Here is a 17,015-nt window from a genome sequence, read left to right on the forward strand (position 1 = left end):
ATCTCACCCTTTACGACGACATGGATGGCCCTCAAGGGCCTTGTGCGCAGTGAGACGAGGGAGACAGAAAAACAGACACAGTCTTCTTTACATGTCAAATCTAAAAATAACACAAAGCCAAAAACATAAGCTACATGATACAGAGAATAGCCAGGCAGTTGCCATTGGTGATGGGGGAGTGGATAGACAAAGAGAGTCAAGGTGAAAAAAAAATAGTAGAGACAGGGCATTTAATACTCCTGCAAAACTAAATTCTGTTTAGATTTTGTTAGAAAAATTAGATTCTGTTAGAAAATCACTCAAAGGAACATGTTATAGACAAATGGCACGTTAAGACATTGACTCATCTCAAGGATTTTATAATTTCAGTGTGTGTGTATGTGTGTGTATAGACATGTATATCTATGTTGTGAGTGTGACTATGTGTATATGTGAATGTGTGAGTGTGTGTGTATTTGTGCATACATGTGTGTGTCCGTGTATGGGTGTGTGTAACTATGTGTGTGTGAGAATGTGTGGATGTGCATGTCTGTGTATGTACGTGTGGTAGAGAAGTGGGTTTGGAAAGAAATGGGATGATGAAAAGTAGGTGTTCTACTAAGATTATTCAATTTTTTAAAAAAATTGTATGTATGTATGTATGTATGTATTAGAGAGAGAGAGAGACAGAGACAGAGAGTGATCATGAGTAGGGGATGGGTAGAGGGAGAGGGAGAAGCTGACTCCTTGCTGAGCAGGGAGCCCAATGCTGGACTTGATTCTAAGACCCTGAGATCATGACCTGAGCTCAAGGCAGATGCTTAGCCAGCTGAGCCACCCAGGCACCCCAAGGTAATTTTTATATGACAGAATCAACCCAGGGATAAGGAAACATTTTTCCATCAGAAGTTGGAATCAGAATTTAATTACTGAAATATTTCTGCATCATCAGTCAACAATTACTCTTCCAGACCCTGCCATATTACACACTCAGCAGAGCTCCCAGGAGTGACTTCTCAGTTTTGGTTTGCAGTTAGGGTCAGAAGAGAATTCAATAGGTTCTTTTTAAAAGATTTTAACCATTTAAGATATTGGAAAATACTTTAATTTGACTTATTTCAAGCCACGGTGATCTGTTACTGTGTTTATTGATGTGGCTTTCAACTTACCCTGACTGACTATGTAAGTTCAGATAATATTTTGTGATCATCTTGGCCGTCCCTTGATGGGTTCTTTGTCTGATTATATCTTAACTACATTATGAAATTAAAAAGACCCGTAAGAATTCCACTTCTAGCATTTCAGATGACTTGTGCACTGAAGCCCCACTTCTGCTGCGGAAGATCAGGGCATGGGACTATCTCCAGTGGAGGAGGTGGCCTTAATTCTCCCCTGTCCAAGTCCAGATGGTACTGTAACACAGCAAGAAACCCTTCCTCTTTCCCTAAGTGACCCGTACAACTGGGTCCCACCATCCAGACTTTATCCACAGATGGTTTCCAGCCCAGCCTTCACAGAGGATAAAGGAAACAAATGAAAAACAAAAACAAAAACAAAAAAACCCTGGCTAGTGGTGTCCTGAGACCCAGTGCCTCCCAATACCAATAAGCCAATGTGTGTGTGTGTGTGTGTGTGTGTGTGTGTGTGTGTGTGAGAGAGAGAGAGAGAGAACATGTATGGATCTGTGTGGGTGTTTGGATGTGTATGGGTGTGTGTGTGTATTTGTGTACAGATGGATCTGTCTATGTGTGTCTATGTGTGTGGGGACTCAAAGTGCAATTGTGAAAGCACTGGTTTGATGAAAGTGTACTTTAATGCATTTTAGAAAGAGATTCAACAACAAAACTAAAAGAATACATGATTATCTGATTATTTAAATAGACATTTCTTTAAAGAAGATGGGCAAATGGCCAGTAAGCCCATGAATAGAAGCTCAGTATTATTAGGGAAGTGCAAGTCAAGCCACAATAGGCCCTCACTTCACACCCACTAGTTGACCCAAGTCAAAAGACAGAAAACAACAAGTGTTGGTGAGGGACATGGAGAAACTGGAACTCATCCTTTGCTGGTAGGAATGTAATGGTAAATGGTGCAGCCAGTCTAGCTGTTCCTCAAACAGTCAAGCATAATGTTGTCATCTAACCGCAAATTCCACTGTTTTCAAGAGAACTGAAAACACATGGCCACACAAAACGTGTACAAGAATGTTCACAGCAACATTATTTATAATAGCCAAAAAGTAGAAACAGCCCACATGTCCATCGACTGACGAGCAGGTGAGCAGGACGGGAACCACCCAAAGGAATATTATGCAGCCACGAAAGGGAAAAGATCATATGATTGATTCTAAACGAAATAGAATTGTCAGTAAATTGAAATACTGTATTTCCTCTGCATTCTAGTAAATTGATATTTTACTGTCCTTGCCTAAGGAAAGTGTTATTTCCAATATGTACTTTTAGTCCAACGGGAACTGGAACTGATGTTTAGCAAGGTCACGTCCAAGCCTGAACCCAGAAAGTGAGGGGGAGGGAAGGACTCAAAACACAAACTGGGAAAGAAGACAAGTGTGAGAAGTGTGGTGGGGAGAATGGCCATGGACTCCCCCAAGCCCTGGTTCTCTCGGGTGCCGGCCAGGTCCTCCCCGCTGCTATCACACTGAGGACAGCTGTGTGCAGGCGTGACACAGCGCTCCAAGACTCCCCTGACCAGATGATGCAGCAAAACTAGTTTCTGTGCTTCTTCAGCTGATAACTGGAAACCAGTTACACAGAGGAGTACTTTGGGAGCTACGGAGGTTTTTCTCCAGCCACAATACTTTGTTATCATTGCTGTGCTGTTGGGCATTTGTTTAGAGTTCGCAGGTGGATTTGCATAATTTGCCTTAAAAACCTGTGATTGTAACTTTAACAAATATCTAAATAAATCAGATTAGGGGCGCCTGGGTGGCTCAGTGGATTAAAGCCTCTGCCTTCGGCTCAGGTCATGGTCCCAGGGTCCTTGGGATCGAGCCCCTCATCGGGCTCTGTGCTCCGCAGGGAGCCTGCTTCCTCCTCTCTCTCTGCCTGCCTCTCTGCCTAGTTGTGAATTCTCTCTGTCAAATAAATAAAATATAAAAAAAAAATCAGATTAAAACTCCTCCACATGAAGAAACTACACCTGACTCCAGAACACATAACCCTAAGACTTAAAGGAATCTGTGGGCCTTGGATGGACAGATTGAGTATCGCCAAGAGTGTCTCAGAAAATGTTTACTCTCTCTGTCACACTCAGAAAAGACCCCTCATACTGCTCTACAACAATGAACATCTATCCTATAGTTAATGCCTCAAAAAAAAAAAAAAAAAAAAAAAAAAAAGACCGAAAGACTCATTCATCACCTTCATTTACTCAATAAACTAAATCTAAAATTGAATTTGGTAATGATTGCACAACTCTGAAAATACCGAAACCACTCAAATATACACTTTAAAAGGGTGATTTTTATTGTATAAAATTATGTCTCGATGAAGCTGCAATTTTTAAAAAAGACAATATGAGGGGCACCTGGGTGGCTCAGTGGGTTGAAGCCTCTGCCTTTGGTTCAGGTCATGATCCCAGGGTCCTGGGATCTAGCCCTGCATAGGGCTCCCTGCTCAGCGTGGAGCCTGCTTCCTCCTCTCTCTCTGCCTCCTGCTCCCCTGTTTGTGCTCTCTTTCTCTCTCAAATAAATTAATAAAATCTTTAAAAAAAAAAGGCTGTCAGATTACTCCACATTGTCAAGAAACAGCTCTCTGTTGGGAAACAGCACAGGTCTTCCCACAACAGGGTGATTTTGGCTCTTTCCTCTCTGAACTTTGCTCAGAGTCTTTAGTCGGCGAATGGGTCTTATTTCACACATACCTCTTAGGGAGCTTTTATTTTATTTTATTATATTTTTTAAGGATTTTATTTATGTATTTGACAGACAGAGATCACAAGTAGGCAGAGAGGCAGGCAGAGAGAGAGGGGAAGTAGGCTCCCTGCTGAGCAGAGAGCCCGATTCGGGGCTTGATCCCAGAACCCTGGGACCATGACCTGAGCTGAAGGCAGAGGCTTAACCCACTGAACCACCCAGGCGCCCGGGAGCTTTGATTTGAAAGATAACTTGAAAAAGTAAGGTACCAGGTGTGTTTTTAATCCCACATTACACTGTGCATCAAATTAGTTTCAATGTATAGGACTTTGAAGTGCTTTAAAATCACCATCAGTGTGATGAACAGGGACAGTGATCGGTGGTAGAGGATGGGCTGGTGGGGGTCGAGGAGTGGCTGGAGGAGAGGCTGGGTTCGATTGTGTGGCATGCTGCCGGTGCTTGGGGGCCTCCTTCCTTCCTGACCTCTAGGTCCCTCCTCTATGTCCCCCAGCCTCTAGCAGCAGCTCCATAATGCAAATGACCACGCGCTGGTTTCTCAAAGATAGTGAGACATGGGGTTGCCAAAAACTCCCAAATCTATTTTGGGACCAGAGTAAATTTTATATAACCCACAAGTGTATTAAGGGTGAACTATGCGCAGTACTGACCCTCAAAACAGTGGCTGAATAGAAAGAACCCCAGGAGCTATTAGCCTGGTGCCTTCCATGATTCTCAGGCTCCTGACATGACAACCTTCTGACATCCCTGGACTGACCCATCTCCAGTCCTGGGCCAGCCGCAGTCCCCTACAACCCACAGAGCAAAGCCAAGGATTCATGGAGAAGTGGCGGTCACTAGTGGTGCTCCCTGGTACTGCAGCTCCAGCTCCTGAACCCAGATGCCCAGAGGGGCAGTAGGCCCCAACTGCTGGGCACTTCCAAATTGTCCAAGGACCTTCCAGTTAAGATCTTCTCTCTCTCTGCAAGGGGGATGCTGCTGATGGTCATTTCCCCAACCCTTAACCTCAGCTTCCCAGCAGGATGGCTCCCAAGCAGAGACAGTAATCTCCAGTCAAGTTTCTGTGGGCATCAGTTACTTTGACTCCCACTGTCACAGATATGTGACATGCCCCCTGGTCAGGTGCCCTGACTTTGAACCAGTTGAATAAAACACTCAATAAAGCAATAGTATTCCATGACAGAAATATGCTCAAATTACCATACCACACACACTCAACTGTTAGAGGCCCTGCACAACAAAGAATGAATCAATTCTTCTGTGCTCAAGTGAACACAGGGTCACAGCAGCAAGCGATCAGCAATGCCCTAAAGATTCCGAGATGGTCACTACCCTGCGCTATTTCCTCCAGAACTTGTAGTTGCCTTAAAAGCCACACTTCAGTCACTAACAGATAAGACAACAGAAGTCATTGTTGCCCTGACATCCAGCTTTTAGCTGTGGCTCTGTGCTGATCGACTCCGTGACCTTGAGCAGCAAAGTTACCCTTGCAGGGTCTCATTTTCCATGACAGCGGGTGTCACAAGGCTGTACATTGACTTTTTTTTTTACGTTTTTATTTATTTATTTCAGAGAGACAGCACAAGCGTGGTGGAGGGGAAGGGCAGAGGAAGCCAACCCGTAGCTGAGCAGAGGGCCTGGCTGGAGGAGGCCTGCACAGGGGAGGGGGTTGATCCCAGGACCCCAGGATCCTGACCTGAGCCAAAGGCAAATGCTTAACTGACTGAGCTGCCGAGGCACCCCTAGGCTGTACATTTATGAATCAACATAAAACCTCAACTTAACAAACATTAATCAGACATTACTTACGTACATGGAGGTTAATTTGAAAGACAATTGTTGGGGCGCCTGGGTGGTTCAGTTGGTGGAATAACAGCCACAAAGATACCGAATTCCTGACCTAGTGAATGTGCCATGCAGGCAGCCTCTAGAATCGGGAAAAGCCAAGGAACTGAATTCTGGAAAGCAAATCTAACTGTGACACCAGTCTGGGGAGACTCGTTTCAGGCACTAATGGAAGGTTAGGAACAAAATTAGAACTCTGCCCAATGCTTGATGCCTAAGTATGGTTTGATTAATAGAGGAGATTCTATTTCTTTCCCTCTCCTCACATTCTCCCACAGTACTGGCCTTGAAGGAACACACAGACTACGGGGCAGATGATATGAAAAAATGAACAGGCAGTTACAATCATGTTTCAATGAGGAAAATACAGTGTTACTAAAAAGTGTATGAGGGACACATAAGCTCAACTTGGGGAGCTCAAAGATCTCCTAAATGAAATGGCTCTGTGTGTGTGTGTGTGTGTGTGTGTGTGCGTGCGTGCATACATGATTTATTATAAGGAACTGGTTCATGCAGTTATGGAGGCTGAGAAGTCCTGAGATTTGTAGTTGGCAGGATGGAGACCTGGGAGGGCCAATGGTGTGAATTCCAGTCTGAGTCTGAGTCCCAAGGCAGAAGATCAATGAATGTCTCAGCTTAAGCAGTTAGGCAGAGAGCAAATTCTCTCTTACTCTACCTTTTTGTTCTATTCATGCCTTTAATAGATTAGATGAGGCCCACATTGGGGGAGGGCAATGTGCTTTATTCAGTCTACTGATTCAAATATTAATTCTATCCAAAACAGCTCACGAACAAACCCAGAATCATGTTCCACCAAAGATATGGGTATCCTATGCTCCAGTCTAATTGACACATAAAATTAACCATCACGGACACCCAGGTGTGATCTGAAGTGTTAGTTTGTATAGCATCACATCCCAGAGCCTGGTTTGATGAATATAACATGAAACATTTTTCAGTTGTTGGAAAAAACAAAGCAGGTTCAGACAGGGAAAGATCGCTAATGTATACCAGTGAGCCAGGCAAATCTCAAAATAATTACGTATCACACCATCCTTTTTTTGTAGAAAAGAAAAAGATATTTATAAATGTGTGTATGTACATTCAAAGTACAGAAAGGAGAGTATGAAGTGTACAGCACTAGTCAACAGTGATCATTTTTGGGAAGAGGTGAAGACAAAGGTATAGAAGGAATTTCAATGTGTTACCAGTGTGCGTGCGCATAGAGAAGGAGATGGCAGATTACTCACAAAAGTGCTAAGAAAGGAATTTTTGAGTGGATAGGAGTCTTTATGGGAAGTTTTATGTTCTTTCCGTTTCTCTGCATTTTCTTTCTTTCTTGGGCTTTTATATTTATAAAGGTTATATCTACCTTTAAAAGGTACTACATGTACATGGTCTGAAATTCAAGGGGTGCAAGAAGATACCCAGGGAAAGTCCTCTCTCACAGCTCCTCTCAGAGCTTCCGGTGCTCGTCCCAGAAGGCATTGCACTGTGGCCAGTTTTCTGACTTGTCCTCCAGGGGAGAGTTTAAGGATCTTCCTACCTATTCGTTGGTTAGTTTCCTGTTTCATCGGAACGGATGCATATGAGAAACACTTTCCTATACCTTGCTTCCCCCGCCTTAATGTGTGTTGGAGATTGTTTTATATCCATACACAGAACTGCCTTGTTCTTCTACTTCTTAATTTCATTTACACATTTTGAAGTTTATGGACTTATTTCTAAGTAATCTTTACACCCAACGTGGGACTCGAACTCATGACCCTGAGATCAAGCGTTGCATGCTCTTCTGACTGAGCCAGTCAGGCACCCCTGCCTTCTTTTAAACAGCAGCATGGTATTCACTGTGTGAGCGCCCTGGGAATTCTTGAACCGGTCTCCCATCTGTCAGGTTCTGAGAGTGTCCCTAACCTTCCGCTCTGACAGACAGTGCTATGACGACTGTCCTTGCGCAGCAGGTCGTTCAGCACACGCGCAGCGTGCATCTCCCGACGGGGAAACACGAAGGCAGAGTGTGTCACACTTAGATTCGGAAGACTCTCCAACTGTTCGCCGTGGACCGTACACCAACATCACCCACACAAGTAAGGTATGAGCCTGTTTCCCACACTTTTTCTTTCTAAGATTTTATTTATTTGACAGAGAAAGACACAGTGAGAGAGGGGACACAAGCAGAGGGAGTGGGAGAGGGAGAAGCAGCTCCCTGCAGGGCAGGGCTTGGTCTTCAGGGCTTGATCCTAGGACCCTGCGACCAGGACCTGGGCCAAACGCAGGCGCCCCTCGGGGCACTCTGGTCAGAAAAGCATCGCCCATCTTTCTGATCTGTGCTTTCGCATGGAAGTGGCGCCCTACTATCATTTTTTTATTACGAATGAAGTTGACTTTTCTTTCATATGTCCAGACTCTGTATTTCTTTTCTGATGAAGGGTATTTTCAGTAATTTGCTCCTTTTAATTCTTGAGCCTTTTTTTTTTTTCCTAAGATTTTGTTTATTTTTGAGAGTGAGAGACCGGAGCGCCCCGGACCCCGAGCAAGGCGGGCGCTCCGCGGACGGGCCCCCGGGCCGCAGCCATCGGTCTTCGACTGCGGCCGCGCCGCGGAAGGAAACTGGCTCGTGTCGCCGCTGCCCCTTCCCGTGTCTTCTGAGTCCACTCGGGCTTCCGTCCGCGCACTCTTCCTCTGGCGCCGGGAGCGCCGGCTCTGCCCGGAGACGCAGCTTCGTCCCCTACGTGTCGCCGGGTCTCGCCGGGGCAGCACCGTCCGGGCCCGCACGGTCCACCCGAGCCCCGACGCGCTCACCGGGAACCCGCGGGCCGGGAACCGCCACCGCCGCGGCCCGTTTCCGGTCATCGCGCCCCCCCCGCCCCCCCGTGACCGCCCGCCCCGGCCCCGCTCCCGGCGGCCGCACAACCACGTCGACGCCGTCTCGCGGGCCGGTCTGTGCGGCTCAGAAAAGCACCGGGGACGTTCGCGCGGCGGGAGGGGGACCGTCCCCGCGGGGGGGGGGGTCGCGGCGGGGCGAGGGGGGTCGCGGCGGGGCGGGAGGTCGCGGCGGGTGGGGGGGGGTCGCGGCGGGTGGGGGGGGTCGCGGCGGGGCGGGAGGTCGCGGCGGGTGGGGGGGGGTCGCGGCGGGTGGGGGGGTCGCGGCGGGGCGGGAGGTCACGGCGGGGCGGGGGCCCGCCCCAACCCCGCTCGCCCCCGCCCCAACCCCGCTCGCAGGGCTCTGCGGACCGCGCGCCGCGGAGCTCAGGCATCGGGTGCGGGAGGGTCGCTCAAGCGGGGCCTCCGGGACGGACCGCGGGCGCCCCAAGGTCGGCTGAGCCGGATCGCGGGTTCGGGCGCCCACGGCGGCCCCGTAGCGCCCCCGGCCCGGAACGGTCTCCGCGGGCTCCTCCCGGGCTTCGGTCGCCGCGGCGGGACGGGGACACGTGGGGCCCCCGCCGGCCGCAGAGCGAGCCCGTGAGTGAACGGCGCACGGACGGCACGACGCGCCGCGCGACCAGCGACCTGAGCGCAGAGCAAGGGCGTCCATGGCCCCCAAGCCGCCGGCAACCCGAGGGTCAAAGAAGCGCCTCGGAACCGAAGGCGCCGCCCCGGGTTCCGGCGCCCGGGGGGACGCGTTCGCGGACGGCTTCCGGGGCGGGGTCTGGCCGGGAGCGGAAGCTCCGGCGCGGGGCCGGGCGGGGTCGGAGCGGGCGCGGGCCGGTGCTGCGCGGGCTCGGGGCGGGCCCGGCGGGCGGCGGGCAGCGGGAGGGCGGGCGCGCGCGCCGCGGCGGTGGACGGCGCTCGGTCGGGCTTGCCGGCCCCGCGGCCATGAACCTGGAGCGGCTGCGGAAGCGAGTCCGGCAGTACCTGGACCAGGTGGGCGGCCCGACCGGGGAGCGCGGGGCGCGGGAGGCCAGCGGGCTCGGAGCCGCGGTCCGCAGGGGAGACTGTGGTCGCGGCCGTGGTGGCGCTCGGTGCGGCCGGGCCCGGGCCTTCGCCCTGGGCTAAAGCCCCGAAGGGACGGGCCCAGCCCCCCGGCCCCGCCCTCGGTGCAGCGGGGCGGACGAGGGACCCCGCAGTGTCGCCGCGCAGCCTCCCGCCGGCCTCGCACGTGCTCGGAGCCCGCCGGGCCGCCCGGGCCGCGCGCGGAGCGGGTGCTCGCTGGGGGCGGGAGGACCGTGGCCGGTGGCCTCCGAGTCGAGCCGGTTGCCGGGAGTGGCAGTCCTCGCTCGGCGGAATCTGAGCGACGCGGACGGCCGTCTTGTCGCGTCCGCGCGTTCATCCGGTCGTGTGCGCTGTGCCGTCGCCCGCGCGGCCGGGCGCGACTCCGGGACCGGCGAGGTCACGCAGGTTTGGTCAAGTTGGAAACGAGAAGCGGAGGGAGCCACGCTCGTGGACTCGTTCAGAGCGGCTGCGACATGCCTAGCGCCCGCGGTGCGTCGGGGCGCGGCGCCTGGTCGGTCCGGGGAATGGCACGGGTGGCCCGAGCACTTTCTCTCTGGCCCTGCGGACTGGTGTCCACCCTCGGGGCGCTTAAAGTTTGCAAATTGGTAACCATTCCCTGAGCATTCCTCTTGGCGGATTGACTGGCAACAGAGTTGCAGTTTGCATTCAAGCCCTGAGAACGTTGCTAATGAGGAGATACTGTAAAAGAATTGCTTAAATTGTCTAGTGTTTTAGGGACCTGCTGATGACATTTTCCCAATGTATAAGTTTAAAAAGAAATCCTACCTTCTTGAGCTGTATATTGTCAAAGATCTTACAACAATGTTTTGATTGTACCACTGAACCAAACTCAGCTGAGATGTAAAATGGAGATAGGATTGGTGGACCCCTGCCACATGCAGACAGTTACTGTATTAAGATGTTGGTTTACTAGATAGCATTCTAATAATATTAGATATTTGTTTAAAACTATTGAAATAACAGTAATTTTTTTTTTTTTTTTAATACAGCAACAGTATCAAAGTGCTCTATTTTGGGCAGATAAAGTAGCTTCACTCTCTCATGGTAAGTGACTACTTCTAATTTTTTTTCCTGATTTTTGTATTTTAAAACCCTTTCTATTTTTCCTTGTACCTCTTACCATTTTATGTGATTTTTTTCCTTTCAGAGGAACCCCAGGACATTTATTGGTTGGCTCAGTGTCTTTACCTAACAGCACAATATCATAGAGCGGCTCATGCACTTCGGTCACGAAAACTGGATAAAGTAAGTGTTGGTGTGAGCGTTAAAGCTTCCCAAAATTGTCATTAGATTAAATGTCAAAATTATTTAAAAGGATTCAGTTTTTCTTACTGAATGTAAAGAGAAATTTTCTTATTCCTAATCTCAGTCACTTTTGCCCCCCCCCCCCCCCATCTAGTCACTAAGTTTTGGGAATTCTGTTTTCTAAATAACCCTGGAATTACGGATATTCCTTTCACTCTTATTACTGCTTATTCATGTGAGGTCTTTAATTTGTCTGTTTTGTTTAATCTTTTGTCTGCTTTCTCTAGTAACATCTATCCCACTCTACTTTCTCTCTCTTTTTAACTGTCTTTTAAACTATCACAAGGTAGTCTTCCCAAAATACAGAAACACAGGCCTGGTTATAGCACTCGCAATATCACTCAGTGATCTCCGATCACCTGCGGGGTAAAATCAGATGCGTCAGTAGGCACCAAATGTCCTTTATGATTTCTCTGCAGTCTGTGTGGAACCCAGCACCTGACCACTACATGGTACACGCAACCCAGTCTTGCTGACTACTTGCAGTCCCCTGGACATGTGAAGCTGTTCATGCTCAGTGCCTGGAATGCTGGCCAGCCTCTCACTTTTCTCTCCCTTGCACATGTTTTCTTTAACTGGCTAGTATTTCTCATGCTGTTCTTTCAGACTTTATGTTATTTATGTCTTCCATAGTGATGTATTTATGTCTTCGTGCCAAAACCTCCCTGAGGGCCGATTCCCAACTCCTTTTTATTCTTAACCATCTTACTGTTTTATTTTGCCTTTTTTTAAAAAAAGATTTTATTTACTTAAGAGAGAGAGAGAGAACGCGTGCACACAAGCATGGGGGGAGTGCGGGGCAGAGGGAGAAACTGGCTCCCAGCTGAGCAGGGAGCCCGATGCAGGACTGTCCCAGGACCCTGGGATCATGACCTGAGGTGAAAGCCGATACTTAATCAACTGAACCACTTGGGTGTCCCTCCTTACTCCTTTTGGATCATTAGTACCTGGTAAACAGATGTTTACCATCTGTTAACCATGAGTTAGAAAGACTGGATTTGGATTTTCTGTAAGAGTAAAAGAACATTATGAAAGTAACTTTCTTCATTTTATGTTGATAGTTTTCTCTTAGAATGAGGATGTATATTATCTTGATCTCTTTTTTAATAGATTGCTTTCTTTCTTAGCTATATGAAGCTTGTCGCTACCTTGCAGCTAGATGCCATGTAAGTATGCTCTCAGTTTCAGTTTTCTTTGGTAAATATTTAACTATGTGAATGTTACACATCCCTTACGTATGTGGAAGGGTTCTGGTGATCAAGCTTGGCAGTAAAGTATTTCATGAGGAAATGTTTGCTTTAGTATTGTTTGCTATAAAATACTGATTCTCCATTTACTGGAATCTGACGTGCATGAAGAAGATTCTGCTTTAGAATTTTAAGCTTTAGACTCTACGTTTTAAATTCAGGCGATGGGTATGGTATTATATTGCCCTTTTAAAGTCTACAGTATTTGTGTGTGCACCGTTAGCAGTCATGGGTGACGGACGGGATTTCTGGCTTTACACAGTATGCTGCGAGAGAGCACCAGCAGGCTCTTGACATTCTCGACATGGAGGAGCCGATCAACAAAAGGTTATTTGAAAAATACTTGAAGGACGAAAGTGGCTTGAAAGACCCCTCCAGTGACTGGGAAATGTCCCAGTCTTCGGTAAGTCGTGCTGTGGTTGGCATGCTGCCGTCACATCAGTAAGAGTTACTCGCATGACGTGGTAGACGTAAATCACGTCTTTTATTTCAGGATAACCACGCTAAACAGTCTGGTGCCCAGCTTATTTGCAACTGAAACACAAAAAGATCCCGAACATTTCTGCATCCTTAGCTGGAAGCTGTAATGTCCTCATATGTTTGAATCCGAAAGAGGCTCACCTGAGATCTTTCTTCTCATTTTTGATACCTTAAACCTTTCCCCATCTTACTGTGTTGCAACCCCCGCCCCCCAAAAAAAAACACCTTGGTTACCTTAGTTTGCTTCTTTGCAGGGAGTGGTCTGGTGTTACTATGTTATTTAGTATATATTTCAGTTTGTATACTTCATATCTGCCTGAAGTTGTAAATTCCTTGTTGGCGGAGATTATGTAATGTAACATAATAAATAATATTCACAGTTTTTTAATCTGAACTGTTCTGTTTTACTTTTTTTTTTTAACAGCCTTCTTGAGATACCTATGTGCTAAGAAGTGCATTAATTTTTCCAATAAGAAAGATATTTTTGAGGGAACTTGGTATTACCATTATTATTTTGGACTGCTTATCCATTAATTTTCTTGCTAAGAAATGCATGGCATACTTATAATGTCTTACTATTTTATGAAGTTACTTTTTTTTTTTTTACACAGGTCATGGGGTACTGAATGGGTCTAAGTTTAGCTTGTTATATCTTCTAATATTTTTAGGTTTGGAATTCCTGATAACTTTTTATGCCTTTCACCCCTTTCAGCTGCCCGTTTCTGGATCATCTATAAGTTTAGTTACGTGTTTCTTGAGGGTCAGAGTCTGGAATATAAGTTGAATTACTGTATCCTCGTGTTAACTGAGTAGTGCGGCGGTTACTGTGTGAACACCGTAGCGTGTGCTAGCTGTGCAGAGAATGATTTCCTCTAGTTCTCAGGCCTTGTAAGGTAGATGGGGAAAGGAAACTTGTCTGGGGTCACTAGTAAGCATCAGAGCTGGGATTTGAACTTAGATCTATCCAGTCCTGCAAATCCATGACCATTGTGCTATGTTGTTGCATTTTCCAGTATTACCTAAGAACCTTTCATTGAGAGCTGCCTGTCATACTGCCCGAGTTTAACATTTGTATGCTGTTTGCTATCTAAATCATTACCCTTTTTGAGCTAGAACAGATAAGGAACAAAGTAGCTGTGCCAAGTGCTCTATAGAAATTGTTAAAATGAGAAGAGCCTGGGAGAAACAGCTTAGAAAAGTTTTACTCTGCTTTCCTGTTTCTGTTAATTTATGCCATCTGACAGCTGGGATGGAATAAATCCTTTTAGAGGGTAACTCATTTTATTTTATTTATTTATTTGCACATCGGTGAAAGCACAAGGGTGGGGAGGGTCAGAGGGAGAAACAGACTCTCCACTGAGTGGGGAGCCCAGTGTGGGACTCGATCCTGGGACTCCAGGATCATGACTTGAGCCAAAGGCAGATGCTTAATCCACTGAGCCACCCAGGTGCCCCAGATAATATATAATTCTTGATCAAAAGTTAAGCTTAGAAGTATTGATTTAGTGTGTGACTCACTTTTCCAACAGATCAAGAGTTCTATTTGTCTCCTACGAGGGAAGATCTATGATGCCCTGGACAACCGAGCCCTGGCTACCTGTAGCTATAAAGAAGCTTTGAAGCTCGATGCCTACTGTTTTGAAGCATTTGATCTTTTAACATCACATCACATGTTGACGGCCCAAGAAGGTTTGGAAACTCAGGTGTTTTCATGTTTAACACGATTAATATTGGTTGAATTTTTTTTTCTCTGAAATCTGTAGAATCAAGAGCAGACTATGTGCAGGTTTAAATAGATATATTAACTTCCTTAGCATCTTCAAATGTGGAGCACATTGTTATCAGAATCTTTAGGGGTTTTGATGTGATGAGACCATCTTTTGGAGAAGTGACTTAAGGTAGTGTAAACTGAGTTCCCAGTATCTGATTCAGAGGTGCCCGACCTGTGTATATCTCAAAGCCCCAAGGGGCTTTGAAAACGTCAGTGTGCAGTTCCCAACTCCAGACAAGTGGAAGAGAATCTCTGGTGGTGGGGCTTTGGCATCAAATGTTTTAAAGCTCTCAGATGACCTGAAGGTACAACTAGCGCTAAGAACCACAGACTTAGTATGTGAGCAGTAATATGAGGAGGAGACATGCAAGAAGCAGAGAGAAAGTGGAGGTGTTGTATGAATGAGGTTCAAGCATAGGTTAGGCCAGTGCCTTGGTTCTCAGCCAGGTTGATTTTGTCCTCTACGGGTCCATTTTTGATTTTTACAAATTGGGCTTGGGAGTGTGAGGTAGCTACTGGCATCTAGCGGGTGGAGATCAGCGATCCTGCTAACCGTCTTGTGGTGCTAGGACGGCCAACTCTGTCCACACAGAGTGAGGCTGAGAAACCAGCTGGTTGGTCCTTGCACCTCGTGATGACCAGCATCACCTAAAAGGCTTCATGGCTCAGCCCTCCAGGTACTTCTCATCATTGGGTCTGGAACCATTGTCTTAGTTTTTCTAGTACAAACGTACTGATCTTGTTATTTTCTCCTCTGAGTTTGATTTACTTGGACCAAGAATTATAGAAGAATATTTTTCATTGCTGATGTTTTTCCGCCCATAAATATTGTGAGGACATTCTTTGCTCTTAACATTTTTAAGAAAAAGAACTTCTTGAGTCACTACCTCTTAGCAAGCTCTGTACCGAAGAACAGGAATTGCTACGCTTTCTCTTTGAGAACAAATTAAAAAAGGTAAGTAAAAAACACGTAGTTTTTGCTTTATGTAACTATTTCACTGAATTTGGCCTCTGTTCTTTTACTGGTTAAATTTTTAAAAGTTAATTTTTGTTAATTTAGCATATTTGCAAGAATAAATTTAGATTACTTAAAATATATGAGGTGATTAGTAAAAAAGCTTCCAAAAACATGTCTTTCTCCTAAGGACTCGTTATACTAATTAAACTATCACATAAATGGGATGATGTTGTATGAAAATGAGGACTTTTTCTTATGCTTCCTGAACTTGTAATTTGTAAATTACTTCCTACTCTGGAATTCCGCGACAAAATTGAGAAGAGAGTTGAGCTAATTGAGAGGAGGATGGATGGGACGGGAAGTTAGGGCTTCCAGAGGCTCACACCGGCCCTGTGCATACCCAAGCCCATGGGCCAGATGGAGTCTACCATTTGATTTGTACTGAGTTCATGTCTACCTTCTCTGTTGCAGTATAATAAACCTAGTGAAACTGTGCTCCCCGAGTCCGTAGATGGTTTGCAAGAGAATCTGGATGTGGTAGTGTCTTTAGCTGAAAGACATTATTATAACTGTGATTTTAAAATGTGCTACAAGCTTACTTCTGTGTAAGTATATCTACTCATTTCTGTGTGGGGCATAGAGCCCAGTCCCATTGGTACCTAAGAAGGGTGCAGGACTGCTTTCCGAGTAATCTCGAACTAATCGGTGATAATTTAAATTGTCTTTACCTTTTGCTGAGTACTAGAGGATTCCTGTTGTCTTAAAGGAGCAGTTTATAGACACAGGTTTATGCACACTGTTGCTTTATTCCATTACCTTGGGAATGGTAATTCCCTCATCTGTCTTTTACAATTTGCAAGTTTGGAACTATGATTCTGGCACGTAGTCTTATAAAATCCATTCTTTGTTAAAGTAGGGACTGGTAAATTCTTCTAGGTACTGGGTGCTGAGTCAGGCTCACTAACTAGCCAGTCCATCTCCCCCCATACCCGTCTTCACGTGTACACGATTCAAGCTTGTCTTTTAGCTAAATTACATGTGCTGCTTTTAATGTGTGTGTCATTGAAGTGAACACACATATGCTATTTTTAACAGATCTTTGGCATTGCTTAAAATCCTCGATATCACAAAAATTTTAATTGACAAATGCTTATGATCTGTTCATATTTGTTCATATTTTTTTAAATCCTTTTAAATAATTGGATTGCTTGTTTTATGTGTTACAGTTCTATTGACTTGGACTAAATATATGTGATAGTATTTATTTCTATTATTAACAAATAAACCAGAATTTTCCCTTTCATCTGTAAGATAATCATTACCTTAACTGTGCCAACCTGAAGATGAATAAGAAAGTAAAAAAGAGGGGAGGGGGTTATGGACATTGGGGAGGGTATGTGCTATCGTGAGTGCTGTGAAGTGTGTAAACCTGGCGATTCACAGACCTGTACCCCTGGGGATAAACATACATTATATGTTTATAAAAAAAAAAATTGGAAGGGGAGGCGAGCCATAAGAGACTATGGACTCTGAAAAACAACCTGAGAGTTTTGAAGGGGCGGGGGTGGAGGTTGGGGGAACCAG

The 17,015-nt window shown here is 46.3% G+C and overlaps 1 protein-coding gene across 3 annotated transcripts in view; it reads left to right on the forward strand.

Moving 5' to 3' along the window:
• Positions 1 to 8,844: 8,844 nt before the first annotated feature.
• The window catches only part of CDC16 (cell division cycle 16), a 30,128-nt gene continuing 21,957 nt past the window's right edge, over positions 8,845 to 17,015 (forward strand). Inside the window, exons 1-8 of one of the 3 annotated variants that reach the window (XM_046028222.1) lie at positions 8,845 to 9,580; positions 10,660 to 10,714; positions 10,818 to 10,915; positions 12,103 to 12,141; positions 12,485 to 12,625; positions 14,232 to 14,391; positions 15,337 to 15,428; positions 15,903 to 16,036. In XM_046028222.1, coding sequence (XP_045884178.1) covers positions 9,533 to 9,580; positions 10,660 to 10,714; positions 10,818 to 10,915; positions 12,103 to 12,141; positions 12,485 to 12,625; positions 14,232 to 14,391; positions 15,337 to 15,428; positions 15,903 to 16,036 — 767 coding nt within the window. In that variant the 5' untranslated portion in view covers positions 8,845 to 9,532. The other 2 variants (XM_046028221.1, XM_046028223.1) reach the window with 2 other exon arrangements.

The sequence above is a fragment of the Meles meles genome, chromosome 14, assembly GCF_922984935.1.
Source record: "Meles meles chromosome 14, mMelMel3.1 paternal haplotype, whole genome shotgun sequence".
Lineage (NCBI taxonomy): Eukaryota > Metazoa > Chordata > Mammalia > Carnivora > Mustelidae > Meles > Meles meles.